This window comes from Pipistrellus kuhlii, unplaced genomic scaffold (assembly GCF_014108245.1).
Source record: "Pipistrellus kuhlii isolate mPipKuh1 unplaced genomic scaffold, mPipKuh1.p scaffold_m20_p_17, whole genome shotgun sequence".
Lineage (NCBI taxonomy): Eukaryota > Metazoa > Chordata > Mammalia > Chiroptera > Vespertilionidae > Pipistrellus > Pipistrellus kuhlii.
In genome coordinates this window covers 13,403,596-13,431,233 of record NW_023425482.1, presented here as the reverse complement: position 1 = coordinate 13,431,233, position 27,638 = coordinate 13,403,596, and the positions used below count along the sequence as shown (strand labels likewise).

Genomic DNA, 27,638 nt, shown 5'->3' with positions numbered 1-27,638 from the left:
TTTCTTATCTGTAAAACTCTCTTTAGAGTAAATTCCCATAACAAACAATAGCAGTAACCACCGGGATCTAGCACATTGTGTGAGCCAGGCGTGATTCTCGTCACCTTATACCTGTAGTAGTGGCTCATTCAATCCCCACAGTGCCCCAAGGGAGGCGAGCCGGCCTGGGCTGCCCTGGCTGGTCATCTTACCTCCCTGGGGCTGCCGGAGTGGTGTGCTGGCTCATGTTAACACAGCTCTCTGGCGGGAAAGTCCAGATTTGTTACCACGGTGTAACTACTTTCACCGCAGCCTGGTGCAAGCTCCCCAGTTGAAGTCACCGAGGAGCTGGGGAGAGAGATTTATGCACATTGGGCTCTTGCAAGCCCATGTGAACTGGGTCCAGCATAGCACCGCTCTGCTGTCTGCATGCAACATTGGAGTGCAAACGCTTACCTGGCAGCTATGGCTATAATTACAATGAAAGTTGGATTGTTCTTGGGCCTTAGTATTTATAGGATGATAAGTATAGTTATAAAACTATATTTACTTTTATAAATCATGAAATCTCATCTCTTTCTGAAAGTTCTTGCTAGTTTTTACAGTTTTGGGGGTCTTTAGCTCAAATCCCAAGAATTTAAAATGCATTAAATACTTTACATAAGGAGTAACCTGTTAATCCACGTGTCCCAAATATATTTTAATATTGTTTCTACAATATTGAGATCAATTCCAAATCAAAATTAGAGTGCTGGTAGGAATCATGATTACAGTCTTAAAAGGAAAATCTTTAGAAATTTAGTAGTTGATCAGTTTCACGTTTACTGTTGAGACTTACCATTTTGTGTTTTCTATTTCTCTGCCAATCTCCTTAGGCCCTTGCACAGGGCCAAAAGATTTAATTGAAATCTACTAAAAAGAGTGACTGACAGATCTTATAGCCACATTTACATGAATTAAAAACAAACCTAATGCCTTCTTCTCTTGAGATTTTAAGGGTACAAGGCAATGCATAGTGTGTGTTACAGCATATTTTATAGGCAGTTCTGAAAGAAAGGAGTAGATCACTCTCTTTCCAGCAGGGATGTAGTTGTTCTTGAGGCCAGAAGATAGACTACATGGACTTCAGTTCTTTTTGAGCTTAAGAATAAGCCGTCTTAGAACATGAAGAATGGGTTTTTTTTAGCCTAAACTGTAACGTTATCTTACACTTACAAATGCCTGTGTTCACTGCTGTGGGGTCACTGCTTTCTCCCTTTCTTTGCAGCCATATAAATAAAAGAACTACCTATTTGGACCCAAGATTGGCATTTACTGTGGATGATAATCCTACAAAGCCAACCAACAGACAGAGATACGATGGCAGCACCACAGCCATGGAAATACTCCAGGGTCGGGACTTCACTGGCAAAGTGGTTGTAGTTACTGGAGCTAACTCAGGAATAGGTAGGCCACTAATTTACAGTTGTTTATTATTATTATTATTATTATTATTATTGCTTTAATGAAATCTTACATAGTGATTCTATAATTTAAAAATGTATCTATAGCATTTCAGCTATTGCTTAGTTAAAATCCTGCTCTCTTTTAAAGTCCCAGTGTTACCACGAAAGGCTATGAAGGGGCTGACCTTGTCTTCTGTGAAAGATGCACACTCAGCCAAAGATCGTGGCTAGTTTGGTGTTCAATGGTTAGAGACAACAGTCTCCCCCTGAGAGTTTCTGGCCTGGTCTGTGTGGGGTACGGACATATTCCAATTACTTGAGTTGTTGAAACTGAAATTGATTGGCTAGTGCAGTGGTTGGCAAACTCATTAGTCAACAGAGCCAAATATCAACAGTACAACGATTGAAATTTCTTTTGATAGCCAAAGTTTTTAAACTTAAACTTCTTCTAATGCCACTTCTTCAAAATAGATTCGCCCAGGCCGTGGTATTTTGTGGAAGAGCCATACTCAAGGGGCCAAAGAGCCGCATGTGGCTCGCGAGCTGCAGTTTGCCGACCACGGGGTTAGTGGAATAATGAGGAACAATGATGTATTATGATTTTGTTACTAAGGATACTGCAGGTTTCAGTTGATCATTGAGAATATAATTTTTCTTTGGGTCAAGGATGTCATTTCTTTATAAAGTTGGACAATTAGTGCATGTCTTAACCTGTAAATGAACCCTCCTAATTGCTGGTGTTTAACCACAGTGACCATCATGAGGTTGGTGGCTGAAGGGGTGTTCTGCCCTTAGCATCATGGGCCGTTAGGGAAGTAGCAGCAAAGCAGATGCTTGTACAGTAACTCTCCATAGGATTTCACTCCTACTTTGTCTTTGGCCATTTACATCAATATCAGGATCTGTAAGAACCAACTGCTCAGAGTAAGGATATGCATCTTAATTTATGGAGACAAAAAAGTGGGATTGCACTCAGCTGTCTTCTGGCAGGTTCTTTCTCTCTGTCCTTTGATCACTCCTACGTCCAAAGCCCCTCCCTTGTCGATCTTCTCTTTCTTACCCCTTTGTTCATGTCCTGCTCTCTCCTTCTTCTTTCTTTATTTTCAGTAACCCCTTCTTGAACCCCAGAACCATTCCCTAGCATCATCAGCTCACACTCAGGATGTGAAAACACGAGTTAGAGGATTAGTTATTGTGCAGGGTCTACACTCTAATGAGCTACAGTCTCTGAGCAGAACTTGTGACTGCACTTGTCTGTGAAGGCAAAGAAGCAAATGGAGTTTGTTTATTTGAAAGAATTTATTTAAAATCAAATCGCAGGCCTTACCCTGGGCTCAGAATATGTTCAGCGCAATTTTCTGAGTTTGTTTTGGGATGAGTTCTATATAGTTATCATTGGTAATCAAACTGATGACACTGTATTAAAAATAATGGCTAGATCCTCAGTCATCGAAGAAAAAATACATTGTGTTTATTGCACTGACTACTGTTATGTGAGGGTGATGTCGAATCAATTCATGTAGCAAAATTAAGAAAAAACAAGCACTTCAGTAAAAAAAAAAAACCTTTTTATTTAACACTTAGTTAACCAGAAAATTGACTAAGAGGTTTCATTCTTACACTCTTCTGCCTAGTCTGCTTTTTGTTTAGTTAGATGGGTGATTACTGCTGATTTTTGGCATGAGTGTTTATACTTTGTCTGATGTTTTGTAATAGAACTTCTGATATGGCTAATGCTCTGTCAGGGATTTGCATCAGGCTTATGACATTGTAATCCTGGACTAATCGAGTAAGTTCATACAAAGAGCGATGTTGAGTTGGATGTTTAATCATTATTGAAGAGGAGGAGGAGAATCTAAGCAGGGGGATAAGTGTGGTGTTGATCAGAAGGGACCTCGAACCTCTTTGAGGAAAATCCTGGACCCTGTGCCTCCTCACAGCTCCCATGTCCCTTTGAAGACTGATGTGCCCATTCTTTCTTGATGTCCGTAACCCATTCTGTGGACACTGCAAGCGGGCGTCTGTGGTCCTGACAGATATGGTGGCCAGCTGTGAAGCTCCGGGAGAAAGGAAGGGATGTTAGGGAAGGTCGTAGGTACACCAGCGCTCTCTGTTCAGTCACGGCTGCTATTTCCCCAGCTCCACCCTTCCCTCAGAAATCACCTTTAACACTGCCATTCCCTTCTCCACTCTTCAGAAGCATAAATCGAGGTGAGTGCTGAAGGTTTTCATTCTTAATTTTTAAAATAATATTGTACTGAGCATTCCAGGCAATCAAATCCTTGCAAATTACTTTCACTCTGCCGCAGTGGTGGTATCAGGCTTAAAGAAAAGAGGCTGAAGACAGGCACAGGGCTTTCGTCGCTGCTGAGTTAGCCTTTATGTCCCACATGGCTGTCTTAGAAAGTGTCCTTGCCCAAGTAGGCTGCGGCTTCTAGATAAAGTCCTTCCTCCTGCCGCACTGTGAAGTAGGCCAATTTACAAATTGCTATCACCACTTTATTTCTGCCCATGCCAAATCAAATAGCTGAATGCAGAGGGAATCGGGCATCTTCATTTCCAAGATTTCTGGGCATTCAAGAGTCATCTCTCATCAGAGCTTTCCTTAGCCGCTCGGGGAAGCCTGTTTTCTACGTCCGAGCTGTGCATGTCTTCTCCCTGAGGCAGGGTGGGCTGGAACAAAACACACCAGTAGTATTTATTTGCAGAGTGGTGACTCTGTGAATGACAACATAGGTAACCTCATTTTCTTTACAATTCTGGTGTTTCTAGTGATTAAAAAAAAAAAAAAATTTCCCAGAAGGCACTGCTTTGTTGGAATTGCTGTTTGTTGAAGTTCTCTCTCTTGTTGATCAGAGTTTCCTTCATGAACTCTGTATTGTGCCAGGACACTGCCCCTTCCAAGTGGCCTGTACGCAGATTTTTGTCTTGTCTGCTTCTTCCCCGGCTGTAACTGATACAGATTCATATTTTGAATTTTTGATATTTGACTTTACTAAGGCAATGGGAGGGACTCCTAGTTAATTCCACTAAAAAAAGATCAGGGTGACTCTGGAAGGTAGGAGAAGGATTTTGAGGAGCCATCAGAATAAAACATTATAACTTCAAGTGCTCTGACACTTGAAGTTTATAGCCAGGAGACTCTGTTGACTGGATTCAATTGTGAGGATTCAGGGCTGGCAAACTACAGCCCCTGGGCTGAATCTGACCCGCCGCTTGATTTTATTACCGGTAGTCAAGTTTCATTAGAACACAGCCATTCCCATTCACTTCCATGTTGTCTGTGGCTGTTTACATGTTACAAGCAGAGATTGGTAATTATGTCAGAGACCATACGGTCCGCAAAGTCTAAAATAGTGACTGACTGGCTCTTTACAGAAAAAGTTTGCCAGCCCCTATATTAGGTGATCTAATTCCTTTCAAAGTACAATCACCCCAACAGTCTCTAAATCCGACACATTTTAGGTAAATTTTAGATACATGGGATGTCCCCAGGCCAAGAGGAAGATTGTGGCAACACATCGCATGTAACTGCTGGGGACATCCCACCAGTGTCCTGCACCCCTTGCCCCAAGTCTGTTCCCCCCTAGTTAGGGAGCTGCAAGCTTTAGGATGTTGCCTCCTCAGAAACTAACACTCTTCTCTCCTTGACCTTTGTTTAACCAGCGTTCTGAACCCGGAGACCTTTGTAGGCTGAAAGCTGTAGCTTGTGGACCTCTCTGTGTGGAGCTCAGCATCTCAGTATCCAGGGGGAAGTCATCTCTTCACCTAAAGCTTCTGCTAGACCAAGAGGCCCGGACCCCGCAGTCCCAGCTGCTAACCAGTAGAGGCAAGGGAGGAGCTGTGTTCTGTTGGTGCTCACCTGGGACTGAGCAGGAAGGCCAGGCGGTTCACCCCTGTCTGGAGTTAGGGGCTTGAGGACTCTGATTGGGTGCAAATGAATGGAAATGGCTTCAACATGGTGATCATTACATACAAGCATTATTGCAGAGTCCCAAGAGAGAATTTTTTAGACTAGGAAATTTCTCATCCTGGAAGATCCCGTAGCTGCTTTTTCTAGACATAACCTGTCAGTCAAGCTAATTTGGCTCCGCAGATAAATAGTTCATATAAAATGCTGCCTTCTTGAATCTGAGGGCTGATGTGCCCATTGAAGGCAGGATCCTTCTAATGAGGGGTTGATGAAATGCCTGAATGTGGGACAGGCCCGCCCTGTTCACTGTTTCTTAGCGGGGACAGTTGCTGAAACTCATTCATTATCATAATCATATTTAAGGCATGAAATCCAGGTTTTGTCAAACATCCATTTTAAAACTATTAATTATGAGCAATTGAGATATTTTCAGTCTAATGTTCATTGGTAAGGATGAGAAAACTTTCTTAATTGTTAATCTTACATCAGTAGTGGATAAAATCTGATTATTAAGTCTCTTTCAGAGTGTAGGCAGGGTCAGCCTTCATAACGGGGCTATGTCTAATGTCGTGGCTTTAAATCTGGAAGAGCCTGGGCTGGTTTTGGTGTTTGAGTCAGAGGATCCATTGAAAAGAACAAAATTTTTTTCTCCTTGAACAAATACAATCTTGGCACCTTGTATATACCAGTAAAAGATATTTTAGGACTGGCACTTCACTTTTCTATGTAGTCACCTTCCTAAGGTTTATTATAGGGATGCTAATATGTGTGCATATATATGCATACATATGCATAGGTATACATACACATACTTAAATTTCAAAATTTATATAGTATGAGAGGTAAAAAGTCCATGTGCGAACTATCAAAGTCACCCCTAAATGTATTCTCTTCAGTGAAGGTACCAGATTTCCCATGCATGAAACCCAACATGTTGTATAGTATAATTTTGAAATTGGTGGTTTGGGCTTAGAGAACCCATTTGTTAAAGCTCAGGGTCTTGTTCCTAAATCACATGCTGTAGTTACAGTGTGAGGTCTGCTTGCCATCTTCTTTTATCCTGCAAATCATCACCATGATGAATTCATATCTAGTGTACATTCTACCAGTTCTGTAGTAATAGGAAAAAATTACTTTTCCTGTAAAAAAGTGTATTCCCAAGATTTTTAAACCCACACTTAGCAATTATGAAGTAGTTCCCTTTATACCTTCAGTTCTTTGTTTTCGTTTCCACGCCTTGTGTTACTGAACTTTGCCTTTCAGTTTCTCCGAAAGATCCCTTGAATTTGAGGCTAGCGCTAACTTACAGTCCTTTTCCTGGTTAAGTCTTCACTGTATGGAATCGTTTACACTTGGGAATCTCAGATGTCTGATTACAGTATCTTTTCCAATTGTCAACAAAACTTAAACCAGTGGGATTTTGGCATTTATCTTCTTTTAAAGAACCCGCTGCTCATTAAGTAGAGGACAATTTTTGTATAATAATCATCTAACCTTTTGGTAATTTGAAGTCCCATTTTAAATTAAAAACATTTGTGACCACTTTTCTTTTATGCTAAAACATATCTGTTTATTACAAGTAAAATTATTTCGAAATTGTTTTGTTCTGAGTAACTATTGAGATTTTTTACTATCTTGGAAAAAGTCCTTGAACAATTGTACATGAAAATTGAGATTTATTATCTTAAGAATTAAGCAACCGTTTTGTATTTGCTATTCTTGAAAATTGACTATGTATGGAAATAACATGATCAGAGTATTTGAGAAGCTTTATATGCTTTCTAAAAAGACCTATTGAAGTATTCTAATGAGCCTCATCTCATACTTTGGACAATCATTAAAAACTTATTTAAAAATATTAATAAGTAATATATAGAGAGTAATGTCTATATAATATACCTGATCTCAATTGAAACTTTTTGTTTCATGAAATCAGTTGAATTTCATACTTGCATGTAGTTTCAGATTTTAATTTATTTGTTATAATGCCAGCATAACAGATGAGAGTTATATAAGCTATTGTTCAAGGACAAAATTGTTCAGAGTCCTAATTTAAAGAGGATCTTTTTAAAAATATAATTTTTATCCCGATTGATATTACAAGGGTTAAATGAGGTTTTAAAATTTGGAAATTATTTTACATAATACCTAGTTTAAATATGATTTTTTGCTTTTACGTAATACAATGACATAGTCATCATGAAAGAAAAGATTCTTCATATTTTCCCTGTAAATTAACCTGAAATAGAACCATCTACTTATATGTTTTCTCCACTAGAGGGCTCTGTTGCCCTTTGGTATAGTCGCACAAAAGCTGCAGCATCTCTGGAGTTTTCCTCCTCTCCAGCCAGGCTTGCTTTCATTTTTGTTAAATAATGTCTCTTACTTTCCTAACATATCTTTTAGGTCTTATACTTCTTGGTGAAACAGTTCAAACTGAAGACTGTTACTAGTGTCATGTTTGTTTCTTTTTATTTCTCACCTCCCCTTTTTTTTGTTTTTGGGTGTTTTTGTGGCATAAAATGCCAAGGATGCAGAGATCCATTTAATAAAAAGGTCTATTGTATTGAGGGAGCAGCCTCTCCTGCCAAATTACACAAGGGCATGTGTTTTCATGACATTATTGGTTTTGAGTGTGCTATCCTATCAATAATGTGATTTTTTTTTCCTAAGTGGAAATTTAAATATTTAAATACCGATGCCTCTGTGTAAGGTCATTTAGAATGCCTTGGCGATCTTATACTTTTTTCTAAGAATATGGAGTTTCCCTGCCCCTGCCAACCTGGCCTTACCACCCAGTATTATATAATTTATTATATTTAGATTGTTTATTAATGATATGTTCTTGATTTAGAAGAAAATGTGCCCTTTTGGGCTTAGTATATATTTCTTAAGTAAGAGAGGACACATTGAACCAAATGCTTAATTTGAACCAAATAGCCATTATTCTACACATACAAGATCTTAAGGAGAGTAATTTTTATCTTGGCTCCATAACTGAAGTTTGAGGCGGCCCATTAATTGCAAGCTTCAGTTCTCAAACAGAAATTTGGCCCAGAAAAGAAAACACTTTTGGCTTTATAAAACTGCTTATTTTCAGATTTTATATGGGGAAAAAATGAATACATTGTACCATATTACATTTATTTATATTATTCTTTCTCTCAGCAGCCTACTTTTTCTCTTTTGAAAATGAAAGGGCCTGAAAGCATTGTGACTTTACTTTTGTAATATTGCAAAACTATTTAATCAGAGTAAAGAAATTTTGGTCATTCCTGTACAGATATATTTGTTGTTTATCAAATAAAAGTTGTTAAAATTAGATGGTTATTCTGGGAATTATTACAGATTTTATAGTAAAAGACGTGTTGACAATTGAAGGTCACTTATTTGATGTGATGCAGCCCACATTCTTTCCTGCACTTTCTGAAGCATATACACAGACTTCATATGTGAGTCCTGAGCCTTTTGCAGAATAACATTTCGGGGCAAATTGGAGGGTCTTCTTGCAAAAATTTCTTAAATAAAGGGCTCCCGTAGATTGATCCAAAGCTAGAGTTTCTTGCCTAAATTCATTATCTTCCTTTTGCCAAAAACCCTGCCTTTCACGAAGTGCCAGTCTTTATCTACACAAGCCTAACTAAATGAGGTAAACAGGGAGTAGCCTCCTCTTTGATGATCTGGGTGACATGGTTAGAATCTCATTTTTTTCTAATCTGTGAGTTATTTGTTTACCAGGCTGTGGCACTTGGTTTTCTGGATCCTTCTTGTTAGAAGCCATATTCAGATTGTGCCATCTCTGAAAGCAAATCGAGGTTTCCTCACTGGACCCCGAGAGGAGATCTAGCATTGTGTGCATGTGCCAGACAGAAGGAGAGAGTTTATGAGGGTGAGATGGGGGTGGGGGGTTGTTATTCCAGTGTTATACTATTTCTTCTTAGGTTGGGGGAGGGATGGATGAGTGGGGGGGTAGGAGGGTAAGAATTACAAAGGAACTAGCAAAGTGGATAGAGCCAGTCCTTGCATATTAACAAATTATCTCATATAAAGAGAAATGAAATCAGAACCAAAGAAGTTTCTTGTGTTGTCATGTGGAAACAAGTTAAAACTAACAAAACATTTTCCATTTATCATTCCTACCTCTAAAATTTGCTTAATGATTCTGGAATAATTAGTATTTACTGATCACTGTAAGATCATTTTCTGCTGCTAGCTCTTTTTACAGAATGTAAAATCTGAAGTTTAAGCTACAATTCTATCTTACGCCGAGATCACACAGCTCCTGAGTGATGGATGGGTGCCTGCAGAATTAGAGCAGAGGATTTCTGACAACATGTCAGGGGCCCTCTTTGTTCTATGTGCTGCCTCCTTGTTCCAAGGAATAGTGCACACTCCTGACCAAGCTCTTTCCAAGCAGCTCATCCAATCTGAAATCAGCAAAGTTACCTTAGCATCAGTAAAAGCCCGCTCTCTGCCACTCTGTGTGCTGGTTGTGGTGTCTGTAGGGAGGGAGGCAGATGTAATCTCTGAACTGCTGGGCGGCCATGAATTAGTACAGACACTTTCGCTACCCAGTTCCCCTTTGGTGTTCCTGTGAAATGGGTGGGGGGTGGGGAGTGAGGAGAGGAAGAATTACAGAGGAACAGGAGCCAGCATTTGTCAAGTTCATGTTTATGCCAGGTGTGAGGCCGGACCAGCTTTACATGCCTTCTCATAACGTATTTTAAAATTATATGTTATTGTTATGAAACATTAATTTTTTTCATAGGAACCTTAGAAAATTCAGAGAAGTAAAAAATAAAGGCTAATAAGAAAGTCACATACTAACCAGAAATAACTTAATATTTAGAATATTTGATTCTTAGCAGGTTTCCTTTCTTTTCCTTTGTGATTTTCCCACTCTGCTGTGGTTCAGGAGCATTCTTCCCTGCTGTTGACTATTCTACATCCTCTTAAGAAGTTACATAGTATTATTTTCTGATATGTTTCTATCCAGTCTTTTACTGTGGCACATTTGGGTGGATTTCAACATTTTGATATCGGTAGAATGGAGATGAACATTTTGCAGTTAAGTGTTCTTACATATCTGTGACTATTCTATAGTTTTATTTCCTGGAAGTGGAGTTGCTGAATCAGGGGATTTGTTCCTAACCTTAATATCTTGGCTGATTTTTGTCCAACCACACCCCTGGGAGCTTATACCAATGGAATGCCTCGCATCCTTGCCAACCTAGGCAATTAAAACATTTTTAAAAAGTATCACTTTAATTTTCATGTCTCTTGATTGTTCGTGAGATTGATCAGCTCTCCCTTCGTTCCTCCATTTGTATTTACTCTCTTATGAATTGCCTGTTCATCTTCCATGCAGTAACTATTGGCTATGTATTGATTGCTAATTGATTGCCTGATTCATGTCATAATTTAATTTTCAAAATGTTCCTTTCTCTTAGAAGTTAATTTATCTCCAAGTGTCTATTACTTTAAGTACATATTCAATCTTGTGATCGAGAGAAAATTCATTAGGAAGAAGTTGGCCCACCTTCCCCGTCTGCTCCACTAAAAACTTTTAAGCATAGAAGTCTCATCTATCACGCCGGCTACACCCTCAGGTAGATCATGGGCACTGCTGCTTAGTGCCTGCATTGAAGGAGGAAGCACCCAGAAAACACACACAGTAGGTCAGCTTGCAATGATGGATTGTCCTGAGATAACACAATAAGTGGCATTTGGTTATTTTGGTTTTGCAGATTTCCCCAGATTGTCTATTAATGGCCATCACCACTCTTCAGAGCTTTCCTACGCATTACCTCATTTGAGGAGCCTGGCTCCTGCGTGGTGAAATTGTACCACGGCTGAAAATAGCTCTGCTGACAGTCAGGGGAAGCTTGATAGGTGGCGGGTTTCTGTCTGGGGAGGCGGCACGGTGCAGGAGAGGGAATACTGACTCAGGAAGCAGACGTGACCTAGTTTTGAAACCTGGCCTCACCACGTCCCCTCTGAGTGGCTTGGGGCAAGTTACCTTCCTTCTCTGAGCTGCGGTCCCACATCTGGGAAACATGGATGATATTTCTGCTCTGCAAAGATGGGAACTCCAGGGTGCCCAGGAGACTGCCTGCTCAACATTGCAGGCACTTAATAAGGTGTTGTCATGTTAGGGACAGGAGGCCAGGCTATCTGGTTACTGAAAGTTAGTTTGGTGTTTTCCTAGCTTCCTGGTTCTTGGATCCGCCAAAGGCTGCCCTAATATCTGTGAGTGTGTCCTAAAATGACCTTTTGAAATCACTGTTTTAGGCATTGACTTGTCTTTAGTAGGAAAGGAAACATTTTAGACTTTTTTGTTTTGTTTGGAGTTTAGATAGTAGCGTCTTGTAAAAAAAAAAAAAAAAAAGACTCAGTAGAAAGAAAAAAAAGGGACAAGGTTAATTTTGTGGCAGTCGAAAGAAAAAAAGAGTTAAACCTGAGGATGGGGGGAAAGTGGGAGGAAAACTATTATATCTTAAACAAATGCATCCTAGTAACATCTTTATTGTGAGCGTGTGGCATCAGAGCACACGCTCCCTTGAGTTTAGGGTGGTTTATAGGACTGCCCGGGACATTAAGCATCAGTGTCCAACTTGGCTGTCCAATTTTTCTTGATCACGCCAAAGAATGTGTCATTGGACAGAATCTTATCAGCACTTGCAAAGATATGACGAGTTTTATTGGAGACCATTGGGGCTTGTTAGAAGACGGGGCTATGAGACAGAGTGTCATTAACTTACGTGACCTAAGGCAAGTCACTTAACTATTTTGAGCCTTCCTCTCCTTATCTGTCCAACCCAGAGAATCATAATTTCTTTCACCATTTCGTAAGGATCAACTAAAGCACAGCGTGTGAATGCAGCCTTGGAGAGGGTACTGTGATTGCTTGCAGTTGGGGAAAAATAACCCAACAGTTGTCAGAAAGGAGGAAGAGGATGGAGAGAGGAAGAGAGTCCTTTACTCCCTAATGGGCAGAGTCAAAGAGGTTCTGTCTAGGTATTTTCTGTCAGGATATGCTGGCGTCAGGTCACTTTGTTGTGCATTAGGCAATTGATTCAGTGGTGATGACTAGACGTATGGAAAGGATGCCGTCCCATCCAGAGTTGCCAGGCTGCGACTCTAGCCAGATCCTTAGGGGTGGAAACCTTCAGAGGCAGAGACGCCACGGTCGTCATTGTGCTGAGGTTTCACGGGTGGAAACGTCAGTTCTTGCCCAGTACATTTTGTCCCGGCTGGCTCACGTTCCCACTGGCCAGGCCCTTATCCCCGCGTCCACGGCAGAGCTAGTACGGATGTACATGGGAAGCATGAACCCCGTGCCTGTTTGTGTATGTGACATCCAAATTGCCAGCGACATCTTGATTCTGGAAACGGCTTTCCTGGCGATCACACGAAGCGGAAGAATGAAAATAATCCATCTCTTTCAAACGGAGAGACTCTGCTGCATCAGCCGCCAAAGGCTGGGAGGATGAAATCTCAAAACTTTTTCCATCTTTCGCTCTAGTGCCTTCAGCTTTTCTGCACGGCTGTGTCGTCCAGTGGGGCTCCTAGGAGCCAGCAGCTGGGCTGCAGAGGCTTCTCTCAGCCGAGGGATCGTCACTGCATTCCAAGTTGGCATTACAAAAAGAAACAAAATATGCCCTTACAACTTTATCTGTTAGCACAGGAAGTCTCCATTCTAAGCTCCTGTACAGTTACCAGACTGCACGTTTGACAGGGTGGAGAGCGCTGTAAGCGGTCCATACGGGGAAGCATCTCAGGCAGCGAGAGAGGCAGGTTTTTGCCAACACTCCCCATCCTCGGGGCCCGAAGAGCTGACTGGGGCCTTTCCCTTCCAGACGTAGCATTTGCAGCTGGCCCAGTGTTTCTCCCGGTCTTACTGCCTGTTGTCCTGACCAGGGAGGGACTCACAAGAGGAGAGCGATCGTGTGTGTGTGCCATTATTCTGGCAGTCTCAGACATACCTTCCTGCACACATGTACACCCAACATTCACATGCTCCTTACACGTCCCTTATTTATTAGGACCACATGCATTATTAATTGGTTTCCTAGAGGTCAGACGTCCAAGATCAGTTTCATGGGGCAGAAGTGAAGATGTCAGCAGGGCTGACACTCTTCTAAGGGAGAGTCCATTTCCTTGTCCTTTTTGAAGCCTCTAATGCCCATCCGTGCTCCTTGGCTTGGGGTCCTTCCCTCCACCTGTTACCTTCATGGTGCATCACTCCACCTTCTGCTTCACCATCACATCACCTTCCGTGAAGTCAGACCTCCCTCTCATATGGTCCCCTTGTGCGCTTATATTTAGGGTCCCTCTGGAAAAGCCAGGATAGTCACCCCATCTCAAGACCCATGCCTTAAACATGTCTGCAGAGTCCTTTTTGCCATGTAAGGTACCCTCAGGATTCAGGGGATTAGGTTGTGCGCCTGTCATGGGGACCAGTCTTCCATCTAAGCCAGAAAGTGATGCATTACCTCCAAGAACTCTTTCCGCGTTAGCAACAGAGACTTCGGTCCCCACTCTGCCTTCTCCCTCCCAGGCTGGTTGTTCGGGCTGGGTGGTTTTGTCTAGAGAAGAACCCTGGTTCGTGTGTGTGCCTCAATGTTCTGCCTCTGGGAGCAGGCCTCCCTCCGCTGCCTCCCGTCCTCCCGTTTGAGCTGGAGCTTCACTGTCTTGCTAGTGAGTAGCTTGATATCACGGGAGAGGGATTAAGGGAGGGGCGCGTTTTCATTCTGCTCATTCCTCTAACCGGGGGCCATCTGGCCAGGAGCAGAGCTACGCAATCAGGGCAGAGGTCTGTAGCCTGGATCTGGCCCTCAGATGATTTGTTGAGGCCACGCCATAATGGCCTGTCGTGTTTCTTGTTTTGATTTAGATTACTTGCCAACATGTTAAAAATCTTGATTTCTGACTCTTGAAGGTTCAGAGAGCTGGGAACACCGAGTCCCTGTGTCCACCCAGGGGAATTGCACTGAGCCCGAGCCATGCTGCCCCCTGCAGGCTGATTCGCTGCACAGAGGCAAGAGTATCTCACGTGGTCCTGTTCCATTACCTGCCTGCCTGGTCCTTTTGGAGGCTGAGCTCAGAGCTCTGTTTAAGGTGTGCAGTGAGGGCTGCCTGGAGGGTGTGGACTGGTTGGCTCACACCCACAAACACACCCTTTATGTGGTCATTTGTGTAGTCAGACACTAGATGACTACTGATTCCACTGTTGTGTCTCTTCAGTGTTAGTATCAAACAGAATTTACACATTAACCTTATAGAGTTACACACTAACCAAAATGTTAGCAACTTTATCTTTGTGCTTCTGTGTTCTTTATAATATATATATATTTCTTTTTGTGCATGTATGCCTCTGAGTACAGTATAATTATTTCTGTATTTTTTAATTCATATTTAAAAAGTGCAGAACACTAAAACCTTTCCTTCTCATTCTTGAGAAGATATCTACACATGAACCACCAGACATGTTCCTATAAATTAAAGATAAATTTTTTTTTTTAATCTTCACTGATGCTTTTTAAAGTCTTACTGATAGTCTCTGGCTTTTCTTAGGGTTCATTTGCAAGAACGCAGCTTCTGAGTAACCATAGGGAAGGCAGGGTGAGTGAGAAGTCGCCCTCACTAAAAGAACAATGTGTAGATTCTTGAATTTATATTAATCACAGTTCCACTGCTTGCCTTGTGGTAATAGGCACGCAGCTGTATTATGATTCTTTGAAAGCTCATGCTTTCAGTCTTGGAATGCTCATGCTTACAGTCTATGCAGTAATGTACTGTTCAGATAATATTTGCTGGAAATTAGTGGTTAGTTTGAGTGGCACGCTTACTCCCTCTTTTTATTCTCTCTCTCTCTCTCTCTCTCTCTCTCTCTCTTTGTGTGTGTGTGTGTGTGTGTGTGTGTGTGTGTGGACAGATTTCTCTTGCAGCTCTGGCTGGCACTCCATAGCTGGCATCTGCGCTCTGCTCCGAGTTGCGCCTTAGCCTGGAGCTCTCGGCTCTCCGTTCCTCACGCTGCTGATGGCGGAGCCGAGCCCTGCTAATGCTGGTGATTAATCTGACAGTGTATACCAGCGAGATTTTATAATTGCCATAATTCTTCTCTGCTCCATTCCCTTCCTCGGCTTCTCAAATGGCGCAGCAGCTGCAAAGCACAGCGTTTCAGCGTAAGATAGAGAATTGTAGCTTCAACTTCAGATTTTACATTCTGTCAGGCTGCAGGGAAAGTAGTCACGCTTTTTGCAGGGAAAATAGTTTTGATACTATTTGGATCAACAAAGTCCACGCAAACTTTTTATTGCCCAGTGTGTACAATGTAAAAGCTAATGTTAAGAATTTTAAAATTTTAGGAAAGCATACCCAATCCTTAAGAATTGCTTTCTAGCCGAAACCAGTTTGGCTCAGTGGTAGAAGGTCCGTCTGCGGACTGAAAGGTCCCAGGTTCGATTCCGGTCAGGGGCATGTACGTTGGTTGCGGGCACATCCCCAGTAGGGGGTGTGCAAGAGGCAGCTGGTTGATGTTTCTCTCTCATTGACGTTTCTACCTTTCTATCTCTCTCCCTTCCTCTCTGTAAAAAATTAATAAAATATATTAAAAAAAAAAAGAATTGCTTTCTAGAGTTCATATTCTAGTTATTACAAAGCTCGGACCTGTTTGCGTTGAAGAATTTAATAGCGGATACTTTCCAAAGGGTACTTTCCAAACACACACAGTCACGTCATGTATTTGGTTTAAACTGTCCCAGAGAAGTACCTGAAAGTGAAATGATTTCAAATTAACCTTCGAAGAACAAAGGCTGATGGCTTTATATGTCTATGAAGCTTGAACTACTGACCCTCCCAGACTGCTCGCCATGCGAGGCTAATCACAGAGATGCCAGCTCACAAAAGCAGGGGGTGCACTTGGAAGGCCGAGAGGGGCCGGGAAGGGAACAAAACACCACAGAGCTGTCACGTGCAGAAATGAGGCATGCAACTACACAGTCTGTAGAATGCTTCTACCTCCCAACGGATTCCGAGGTTCCTATGCAGGCATTTGGGAGTCACATGTGTCCTCTCACACGCTCCTGGGCTGTTTTCATGAAGAAGGGCTTTACGTTGTAGGCTCTCTGTGTGTGTGCATGGGTGTGTTCATGATGGTGGGGAGGATTCACTCTTGTGACAAATGAGCAACAGCAAACATCGTTCATGTTGACTCTACAGTTTGCGCAAATATTAGTATTGGATTTCAGAGTCAACATGCGAGCAGGATGGCTCTATTGTGAAGCCCGTGTTAGAAAACCGGCGGCTATGACTGATGGCAGCTCTGGACAGTCGTCAGAAATCTTTCTTTAGAGATTTAAACCACCTCTCCAGCGCTGGGCATTGCAGCAAACAATAGTATGGATGTTGCAAAGGCCGCTGTCTATGCACACGGTTCTTGTCACGCCTGCTGAATCTGACCTCTACTCTGGGTCTTTTGGGAACTATTAAGCCCTCTTCCCTTCGTCCCCTTTAACCTCCCCCCCCCCCCATCATGACAATTGAAATGAGATTTTTTTCTTCTTCATTACGTCTGTTCTTCAAAGCACATCTCTGGCTCACATCTTCATTCTCTGGTTAGTTTCAGATCTTACTTTAATCTTTCTGTACATCAGTATCTGTCATGATGGTATTTAAGCTCTTGGAAGGATTTGGCAGTTGCTGACTTTTTTGAGAAAACAAAGCGCTCCGCTGCCATAATGCTCTGCTCGTGCGGAGTTAAAAATCCACATCCCCCGGCTGTCCGTAATGAATGGCCGGGCCTCTTTTCCTTGTTGTGAAGAGGACAGCTCCGGCTTCAGAGAGCTTGACCGTGCCTCCGTGATGGATGCGAGAAGAACCAGGAGAGGGTGAGGACGTTCATCGTATTGTCACACAGTGACCCCTCGACCCGGGTGCGAGAGAGGAAATGTAGCAGAAACCATTGCACTGAACAGGAGGAAGTTTCTGGTGCCTTGCGGTGCTGGTGGCACAGAGAATGGGAGGGAGAAGGAGGCACACATGGAACAGGGGTTGCCTGCATGTCGAAACGTCCAAATGCTGTAATAGTGCAGGCTCTGCCGTGTGGACAAGCCTGGCTCCCCGGCGCTCTGTAAGTGAGGACAGGGCCTGGCTGAGAACCGGGGTGCAGGCTCTCCCTCGGGCCCCCCTCCCGGAGAGAAGACCCCCACAGTGCCTCACCCAGGGCAGTGTTAGCACCGGGCAGTGTGCGAAATGTGCAGCGTGACTTCCAGGGTTTAATTCAGAACGTGATGCTGCCAGCTCCCCTGTTGGTTGACCAAATGTGGGGACAATTTCTCTGTGAGAAGGGGAGGCTTTCGCTTCCTTAAAAAAAATGAACATTTCTAATAGTGTTTGAGTTTCTTTCAGAAGCATCGAAGAAGGCAGTGTAGTGGGGGGAGTTTAGCTTTTTAACACTGCAGTCATTCAAATTTTGCTGTCCCTGGAAAGGAAATTTTGTGAATGGTGTTCATATGCCCGAGGCCAGCTTTGCTGATTTCTGCATATTCAGTGATGGGAGATTTTTCTGCTCTAGCACTGGGAGTTCTTTCTTCCATCCATGACTTCCATCTAACTCAGGCTTTCTTTTTTTCTCTGCTACAATTTTCAATTATCAGTAGGCTAAGAGAATAATTGGAGTGAAAGCATTACTGAAAAATAAAGCACAGCCACTAACACGGACCCCCAGAAGATAATGGGCAGGAAAAGGACATTTGTAGGCATGGCTGTCTAACTCCCTTCCTACCCGACCTGAATTCTCTCGGGAATTGAGCCTATAAGCCCGTGTGTATCGATGCGAATTTTGAGGTCTCTGGTGTGGAGAATTCACCTTTGGGACTGGGATTTATTCAGCATGCATATGAGGGCTGGTGATTGTTTTATATATGCCTGCTATTGAATGATGAGTAGGTGCGATAACTATATATAAAATTATATTACCGTCCAAGAGGCGCTTTTACGAGGCAGCCTGGAAATGGCATCCGATTTTCTTACGGCTTTTTCATGTCCATTTTGATGAATCTATTTATTACTTCTATAATGAGTCGTACACATGGTTGGTTAGCCAAGTTATTGAACTTGATCAACCTTGGCTGAAATTCACAACGCGTGCCAAACTTGTTGTAACATGTAAGAAATTACATCTGGACTAAAAGGTTCAATAATGATTACTCTGATAATGGAATCTTTTACAAAGCATGGGATTGCAGGATATGCCTATGCTTTTTTAAAAATTATGGCGATACAGTGAAACAAGGAATATCACAGAGCTAAAAAAACGTGTTCGCTTGTAGTATCGATTCAAATTTATAACAAGCTTGATTCTGGTTTATAACAGGTTTCCTGGGCTCCCAGGGCATGGTGGAACCGGCCTGTTTCCCGTGTGTCTAGGTTGGTGTGCTTTCTCCCATCTCTCACTCAGAACTCGCTGGCTCTAGTCTTAATCACGTGACTTGCGAACCCTTTTGTGCCTTGGGGACAAAAACCTAATAATGTGCATCTGTTTATAAGTTCTAAGCTGTTTTGAGATGTGTGGCTACACTCAAATTATAGAAACTTGAGGACCATGGAGCTTTTCACTCTAATGAGAGAATTCTAAGCTCAGATGGGCCCATTAACACAGAAAGAGGTTTTGGGGTTCTGGCTGGTATGCTCAGTGGTTAGAGCATCAGCCCTTGCACCAGTGGATCTTGGGTTTGATTCCTGATTAAAGGCATGTACCCGGATTGCAGGTTCGTTCCCTGGCCCTGGTTGGGGTATGTGCAAGAGGCAACCAATTGATATGTCTCTCTCACATCAATGTCTCTCTCTTTCTCCCCCTCCCTTCCTTCTTTCCACTCTCTAAAAATCAATGGGAAAAATATCCTCGGATAAGGATTAACAAAACAAACAAACAAAAAAAGGTTTTGGGGTGTGCAGGGCCCCCAAGTATAAGCTGATTGAGAAACAGGACCAATGATAAGGCAAATGGAAGGCTAGGACATCACAGTAATGACTGGCCAAGTTGATATTGGAGAATATGGTTTGCATGTGTGAGCTAGTGGGCTCTCTCTCCTGAGCACCTGAATCGGACAGGGAAATGGGTCAGTGCTGGGCCCCTCCAGGCCATCCCCGAGGGCAGACCCAGCCCTGCGCATGCTCCACACAGCGGTGCAGAGCAGGGCATGTGCTGTCTGTGAGAGGAGAGGGATGGCAGGCCTGTGTGTGCCTGGTTTTCACGGGTAGATCGAATCATGTAAGCTGCACTGCCTCCAGTGGGCAGGAGTAAGTGAGGGGCAGGGGGAGGGACCAGGGATCTGGGACATTAACACAAATGGAGACACATCTGAAGGGAAAGCTGCCTCCCCGCACCCCATCTCTTCAACAATAAAACACGAGCATGGTTACAATTATTAAGCCTTAGGAAGATTGGGCCACAACATAAATGTCTAACTGCTGTATATCTACAGTAGTAAATACTGTAGACAGTAAATACTGTCGACTACATAGTGTTTAGATTGTGAGTCCTTATTCTTGGATAACTAGACACAATTTTTTTTGGTCTTTTTTACTTTAATGCTGTCCAACTTGATAGCGGTGGACCTTGGGCTGTATCCTTAATCCCCAAGTGTCCGTTTCCTCACTGGGAGGTGGGTGCCGTGATGCCAGCCTCACGGAGCCATGAGGACTCAGTGGGATGAAGTGAAAGCCCCCCGCGTGATGCCTGTCACCGTGTATTGTCCACCATGAGTCCCCTCCACCTATTATTCTGTTTCCAGGACTGAGTTTCAAATTTATTTTCTTAACTTTTTATGATGGACAAATTTTCCAATATAGGGAGGATTTTTGTTTTCTTAAGAGGTAAAGAAGAACTGGTCTAATTGCACCCTTGTATGAAATAGGGAAGAAAAATCGCTAGAGTTTGGAATCCATGAGCCCACCTGCTGAAGAACAACTCGACAGTGGTCGCAGTCTCTGCTCCGCTTTGGGAGGGTGGTACATACTTGCCCGTTATGTTCAGCTGCCCGTTGGCAGTGTGCTGAATTGCCAGTGAACAGCAGGAGGGACTGATGCAAAGCCATGGTTTTGTGCATTCCACCGGGATAGGATTCAGACTTTTAACAGAAGAGACGGACTACAGTAGGTCTGTCTTTTCCATATCCATTGAGAGCTGACCCTTTCCCCTGGGGGGTGAGCATCACGAACTCACAGGAGGAAGGGAGAGGCCCAGAGCAGGCCACTGAGCCCTTGTCAAAGGGAGACAGCGCAGGGGCAAGCCACGTGGGATGCTTTTGAACAGATGAGCTTTCTAAGTGGCTGCAATGATGAACGCTGTCCAGAAGGTGGTTGTGGGGCCACCATCTGTCCTTTGGGGGCGCTGTGGGAGGACCCCAGAGTCTCTCAGCAGTGCCACTCCCTCTGGGAATGCTGCAGGGGCCAGCCCAGCTTTGCTGACAGGACACTGTGCCTTTTAATTATTCTGTCTTCGGTGAAATATTTCTTTATAATTTTATTAAATCTACTTCTCCCGTTAAGACCCCATGCTATTATACTTGCCAGCGGACGTTTACAACTTGCAACTAATTTGCTTTATCTCTTATAAGGCTTATTTAGAACGCAGTTGAGCCATAAAGATGTGCATGACACAGTTAGTTCAAAACAGGATGTGAAAACCAAAGAGGAATGGAGGGCAGGACTGCAGGAGTCTGGCACTTACTTCTCAGGGGGCCCATGTGTGATTCCTCATGGGAGTTTGTGCTTCCTACCTGTGACCTATGAGAAGAAGGAACCGTCGAGAATGAGTAAACCTCTCTGGTTTAATTGAACTTTTCTAAGTAATGAAGATATAGTAAGAATGCATATCTCTTGATTGAGTCCTCAAAATTATTTTCCCCCTGCATGATAATAAAACGCATTTGGGGGAGCCACTCTGAGAAGTCAGCGGGCGTCTGCCTAACTTCCACCGCCGTCACCCAACTGCCATCGGCCATAATCCAGCCTGCGAGAGCCATGTGCTCCTGGAGCAGGAGCGGAGTGCTGATGTGCCATTCCACGGTGTGTTTTCTTAACTTTTTGTCAGAAGCAAAAACTGGAAATGAGCAAATGCTGGAAATGGGGCTCCTGGATCGCAACTGGCATTTGCATCTCTATCGCCTGCTCCAAGGAGTTTCTACCCTGCCACCTTTCTTGCAGCCCTTAACGTTTGCAGAAAGAAAGCCTCCAGTGCAGACAGCCTGTTAATGCCTTTGGTTGGTTAGAACCTTTATGGCTTGTTGTACGGAAAGGTAAGCGTCTAGAATATAGTGTTCATTTCTGGCTGGAGCACAGACAAGCTAAGGGCTGGCAAAGTCTTCCAGTCGTGTCTTGGGAGCATGCCTTAGTTACCCAATGGAAGAGAAGGTCACCATAGTTCCTGCGATAGCTCTCCAGGAGAGAGAAAATCCTGGCTCACACCAAGCACAGAACCGGGACCAGTGGGCAGACTTCTGTAAGCAAGTAGCGTTCAGCCGATTAGAATGGAGGGAAAAATTTTGCTAATGATTCCCGTTGTAAGGAGGTTGTAAGATTTCCATACTGAAAATGTTTTCAGAGACTTTTATGTTCCCCCTGAAAGCGGAACCCGAGACAAAGACTGATTTGTAGATAATTGGGATTTGGCTTCAGAGGGGGTGTGGGGGGTGGATTACAAAGGATGTATCACTGAGTTGTGCAGTGCTCTGGGTCAATCGTGCTCGATGCCGAGGACTCTGAGGAGCTCAGTGAAGTGCATCTCCGAGCTGCCTGCCTTCGGAATGAAGGGCTCATGCACTTATCCATGTCTCCCATCCCCATAAGACCAGGGTAGCCCCACAGATATTAATGCCTTAGCACGTTGCAGTGTGAGTCCCAAGCAGGGTTCTGCAGGTATTCCATGCTGCAGCGTCAGAAAATGAATGGAGGGAGCCACATGGCACTCCCAGGTGGGCCTGTCCAGCTGCATTTGTGTGGAGTTGGTGGGAAGCTATTTGCAGCTGTTGCTGGAGTGAGATGGGGTGGGAGAATGAAGCATGAATGGCAGGTACCCAATACAGTCCACCCCTTGTACCATGACTTGTATCTCTGGTGCCCTATGAGAATAGTCTATCACTTACAGGTCTCCTTAGATGAAGGTTAAAAGACTGTCAGGTGTATAAATTAGTACCAATTTGTGGTGAATTCTGGGGCTTTAGCCTTATTCTCTGTTGTGTTAGTTTACTCAGGCTGCCATAACAAAGGACCACAAGCTGGGTGACGTAAGCAGAAATTGATTATTCCCAAGTGCTGGAGGCTAGAAGTATAAAATCGAGGTGTTGGCAGGGCTGTGCTCCCCCTGAAACTTGTAGGGGACGGACCCCTCCTTGTCTCTCTCAGTTTCTGGCAGGCTCAGATATTTCCTGGCTCGTGGCCCACAGTTCCAGTCTCCTCCTCTGTCTTCAGATGGCATTCTCCTGTGTCTTCACATCACCGGCCCTCTGTGTATCTGTCTCTGTACAACTTTTCCCTTTCATAGGGACACCAGTCATGTTAGATTATGATGTAATCACCTCTGTAAAGGCCCTATTTCCAAATGAAGTCACATCCCGAAGTTCTGTGGGTTAGGACTTCTACATATTTTAGCGACACAATTCAACCCATAAGAACTCTGCTATCAAAGAGGCATTGCGTTCTGTTATGGACGCTACCCAGATGAAGAGCACTCACTCAGTAAGTCATTCTCTTAACACATACTGAGCTGAGTGCCTCCTGTGCCCGGCACTGTTCCTGGACCCAGGGACACAGCGTGAGCAAAGCATTCCTGCTCCCGTGGAGGTTACTTTCTCATGGGGAATGGTTTTCGGAAGGAGTTTCCTTTGTCCTGTTTTTATCACCCTTTAGGAACCAGAAAGGGGGGGGCGGGAGTGCCTGTTTCCAGTAACAGGACAGACTATCTGAGCAAATGAGCTCCCCTCACAAAGGTATTTAAGCCCTCTGGGTGTCTGCTCGCAGCCAAAGGTGCTGCAGAGGTCATTTAAGTGCCGAGCAGGGTTTGGTCTTGAAATGGTTAAGGTCCCACTCTGACGCGGAGAAGGTAGGATTGCACAGATGGACTTGTTCTGAGAAGGTTTTAAGTGCACAGTACTTGACTTCTTTCTGTTTGCCTTTCAGAGAAACAAACAAAACGTTTTCACAGCTTTCTGCTTAAAAAAAAATAATAATATTCCAGGTCACTAGATTTTAACTGTTTTTTTTGTTTTTGTTTTTGTTTTCATTCTGTACTTCTTTGAGAACATCATGGAACTTCTGGCCCCTGTTGATAGGGAGAAAACAAATGTTTTCATAACCAGGCATTTGCGTGCCGTGTTGGACACTGAATTAAGAAATACTAATATTTTTCAGGAATTGTAATCCTTAGTAGCAGTTAAAATATGTACCCTTGCTCCAGAGAATTCTTTCATGAAAAGAATCATTGAATAGAATTGGATATGAAAATATGCCTAGAGATGTTTATGTTAACTTTTTATTGCACTGGTCACTATCTGATGGATTTATTAGCATGTAATTTCTATAAAGTAGTATTGATTTCAGAATTGCCCTTTGCTAAACAATGGAAATTTCCTAAATAACTGGCAGGTAATGAAAAAAAAAAAATTCAGTTACTGACAGCCTGTCATAGTTGAATCTTAAACCTAGGGGCAAAATACATATATTCTGTGTAGTTTCCATTTCTAGACTCTGGCTTTCTAAATTCTTCCTTATAAAAATTTAAATTTCTTTTTTTTTTTGAAAGATGGGACCCTCTAATGATTGATTTCCTTCTTTTTATAATGTCTTAATAGAATTGATTTCCACGCAGAAGGCAATTATTGAAAAAAAAATTTTTTTGGTGGTCAGCAAATGTAATTAATTTATGAAACCTGGAAAGGTTTGATATTAGAATTAGTTCAACATCCAAGACGTGACATTTAGTGTCTTATTCATGGTGCACGGTAAATGTTTATAGAAGTGAATTCAGGTTTTTGCAACACTTCCAGCTTTGAAAAGTGTAATAGTTAACTGCCTCGTTGGAAATAGGAATTACTCAGATATTATGTGATGAAAAACTAATGTTACTTCACTTAAAACAAAACCGTGTAGCAGTATGTTATAGCCACAAGAACCCCTCAGCCAAACGTTAAGTCAATGCAATGAAAACATTGGTAAAAACATTATCATGCTGCCAGAGAACTAGTAAGCCAGGCACCCCGGAGTAGCTGGATGTTCAGACACTTGCTTGGATTGTCAGGCATACAACTGTATTTGTGCTGTCTTGATGATCCTTCACCATGGATGTGATGACTCTCCAGAAAAGCGTTCTTTTGCTTAGGTGTTTGTGGCATATAGAATATTCTTTGAAGTCATGATTATGGCCGACCCACTTTAAATGAATCCTTTTCCTTGATATACAGTACTGTGCTCCTTTCCACACGAGGCGGAATCAATGCTGTTGACTATAATGGAGGTTTCCATTTTTCTAATTTTTTATTTAGACTGATCTGAGCAAAGATGTTCAAATTTCCATTTACTTAAACAAGATGGAGTTCTTGCTACGCCGAAGGAATATTTTTAGCTTGGTAATTTGCTTAGAAACTGCCTTATTCAATATTTGATGTTAAATTTGAACTAAAACACATAGCATCATATGACATGGGTTCTTACATTAACATTTTGTTGGATTGGAAACAGAATCAACACATTAGTCATCTTAATTCATTTAAGTTGGCTTTCTCCAGAATTCTGGAATCCAAAAACAACACATTTGTCAATTTTACACACAAAGGGAGAGGCAGGATGTAGTTTATAGTTAAATATCCAGCTTTGCAATGAAAAGCCAATGAATGCAGTTATAGTAAGTTGAATGAAATTCAGGGTGAAACAAACAGTGTAATAAGATTTTGATGCAAATTGAATACTTAAAAAAAATTTTTTTATATTTATTTTAACGAGATTCTCTTTATAGATGTTTGTATGGAATCTTATAAACTGTCCAAAATTAAATTTTCAGTAGTTGTTATATACATAGTTTCTTAATTTGGCTGTTGTTATAATTATTCACATTTGCTTTTATAGAAAATCTACAGCTCAAGGTCACCTTCGTATCCTTTCACATTTTGTTATTGTTTGGCTGTAGGTCAACTTAGAATTGAATGTAAAAAGTGCTATCTTTATTCCAGAGCTCAGCAAACTATAGTGCACTGGCCAAATCTAGCCCTCCAAATCCAGCCTGTTAATTGTAAATAAAGTTTTATTGGAACACTGGAACATCCACTCATTTGCCTTTCTGTGGTTGCTTTCATGTTATTTTAAAACAGTGGAATTGGGGTGGTTGTGACAGATCATATGGCCTGTAAAGCCCATAATATTTAATATCTGACCTTTTAAAAAAAAGTTTGCCAACCCATGGTTTATTCTATTAACACAAAGGGATTCCTCTGGCAAAATTTCACAATTGTTAAGAAACAAAGCTCACCTCTCCTGAAGAATTGGTATGCTTTTCTTCATTTTATAAAGAAGGCATTATAAAGTATCCTATTTTCCTTCTTTACCTTGGTTGCCAGGAAGCTCAGAATTAACATTTAAATATTCAGTTGAATAATCAGCTAACTTCAGATTCTTGGTAGATCAGTTCTTTGTTTTTGTTTTTTCCCCCCTCTCAATATGAGCACACATTTTTACTTTTTACAATTTCCATGTTATTTTTAATTTCAGTGTTGTATGTGGGTGTTTATTGTGTACTACATTTTGGAAGGAGTCAGGGCACCAGCTAGTAGTTGTTGAATAGCATAGCTACTAGAGAAGCGAAGGTTCATTTATTCTATTTAGTCTTCACAAATTCTTAGATTTCCATAGAATATGAGATATAAATCACATGGAGAACGTTTTAGCTAATGTTCTATTAACCACAAGCCTAATGAATTGAGAACTTGCTACTTGCCAAGAACTCCGCAAGTTATTTCATTTGATTTTCCTAACAGCTCTTTAAGCATACATCTTCATATTCCCCTTTGACAGATGAAAAAACTGAGATTCATAGAAGTTAAGTATGTCAGATTCATAGGACTGCTGTAACAAAGTACCACAGGCTGGATGGCTTAAACAGCAGAAGTTTATTGTCTTTCTAGTAACCCTGCACATGAATCCGTGCACTAGTAGCTCTCTGCAGGGCCTGGCCACTCTGCGCCTGCTGCCCAGAGGCTCTGTGCGGCCCAGAGGCCCATCTGCGGCCAGGCTCGGAACTCTTGCCCTGTCGCCGTGGTGACGAAGAAAGCATTCCACCAGACTGCTCACACTGCCTGCTCTCAGCATCTACCTCCCCCCCCTCCCCCGCCACTGGGGCTGAGAGGACTGGACCCTGCCATCTTTGTGACAGAGTGATGGCTAATTTGCAAATTACCTTTTTATTAGATAAAATAGTTCTTGAGAACAGAAGTCTAAAATCTAGGTGATGGCAGAGTTGGTTCCCTACGACTCCTAACCTGCTTTTCCTTTAAGAAATTTCTTAGATTCCATGCCCATTTCCTTTTCTCTATTTGTCTTAAAGCCCTGAAGAAAAGCTAGTGCACTTATCCCAACAGAGCCTTTGAAACATTATGTGCTTGAGGGGCAGGCTGCAGGTTTGAGCCCAATAAAAACGCTAGTGGAGAATGCCTCCTCAAGCTATCTAATCTAGGAAGGAGCATCTCCATCAAAATCTCTGTGGCTGCGGCCCAATCGCACAGGCTCCCACCGCTGGGGGCAGGGACCCCCCTGGGCTCACCGTTTGAATGGGAGCTCTGTGCAAGCTGCAGTCAGTCCTCTGTCCGCGCCGGATGCCTCCCCCAGCTCTGAGCGCTCTCTCCTCTTTGAATGGAAGTTGAGCCTAATCCCTAATTAGAAATATTACCTATGTGGGGACTCGGACTGGGGCTGTCTTGGCCCAGAAGCAGCAGCTGCATGGTGGGAGCCAAACACAACTTCGCAGCTGGCTGAGGCTCCGGGAGCCAGGCGGAGTCCGCCGTGCTCCGAGCCTCTGACATTCACGCCAAGCAGGTGCCTGATCACAGCTGATGGTTAGATTGCACGTTTCCGGAGAGGTATAGATTTTAAAATTGGTGTGTTTCACCAACCCCTCGGCATGGCGTTCCAAAACAAAATGTTATCAAGCTGAAAACGAAAACTTTCCCCTCTCCCCAGTCGCGTTTTGTGTAGGAGAGTTTCTTTAGCAAACGGTAGCTCCCTCGGGGACCCAGGCTCTGTGGCCACCAAGT

General features: G+C 42.8%; 1 protein-coding gene across 1 annotated transcript in view; it reads left to right on the top strand.

The window, feature by feature from the left end:
* Window positions 1–27,638, top strand: part of WWOX (WW domain containing oxidoreductase) — a 922,226-nt gene that overhangs the window by 6,921 nt on the left and 887,667 nt on the right. The window contains exon 4 of the mRNA XM_036440624.2: window positions 1,247–1,425. Coding sequence (XP_036296517.1) covers window positions 1,247–1,425 — 179 coding nt within the window. The remainder of the gene's footprint in view (window positions 1–1,246; window positions 1,426–27,638) is intronic.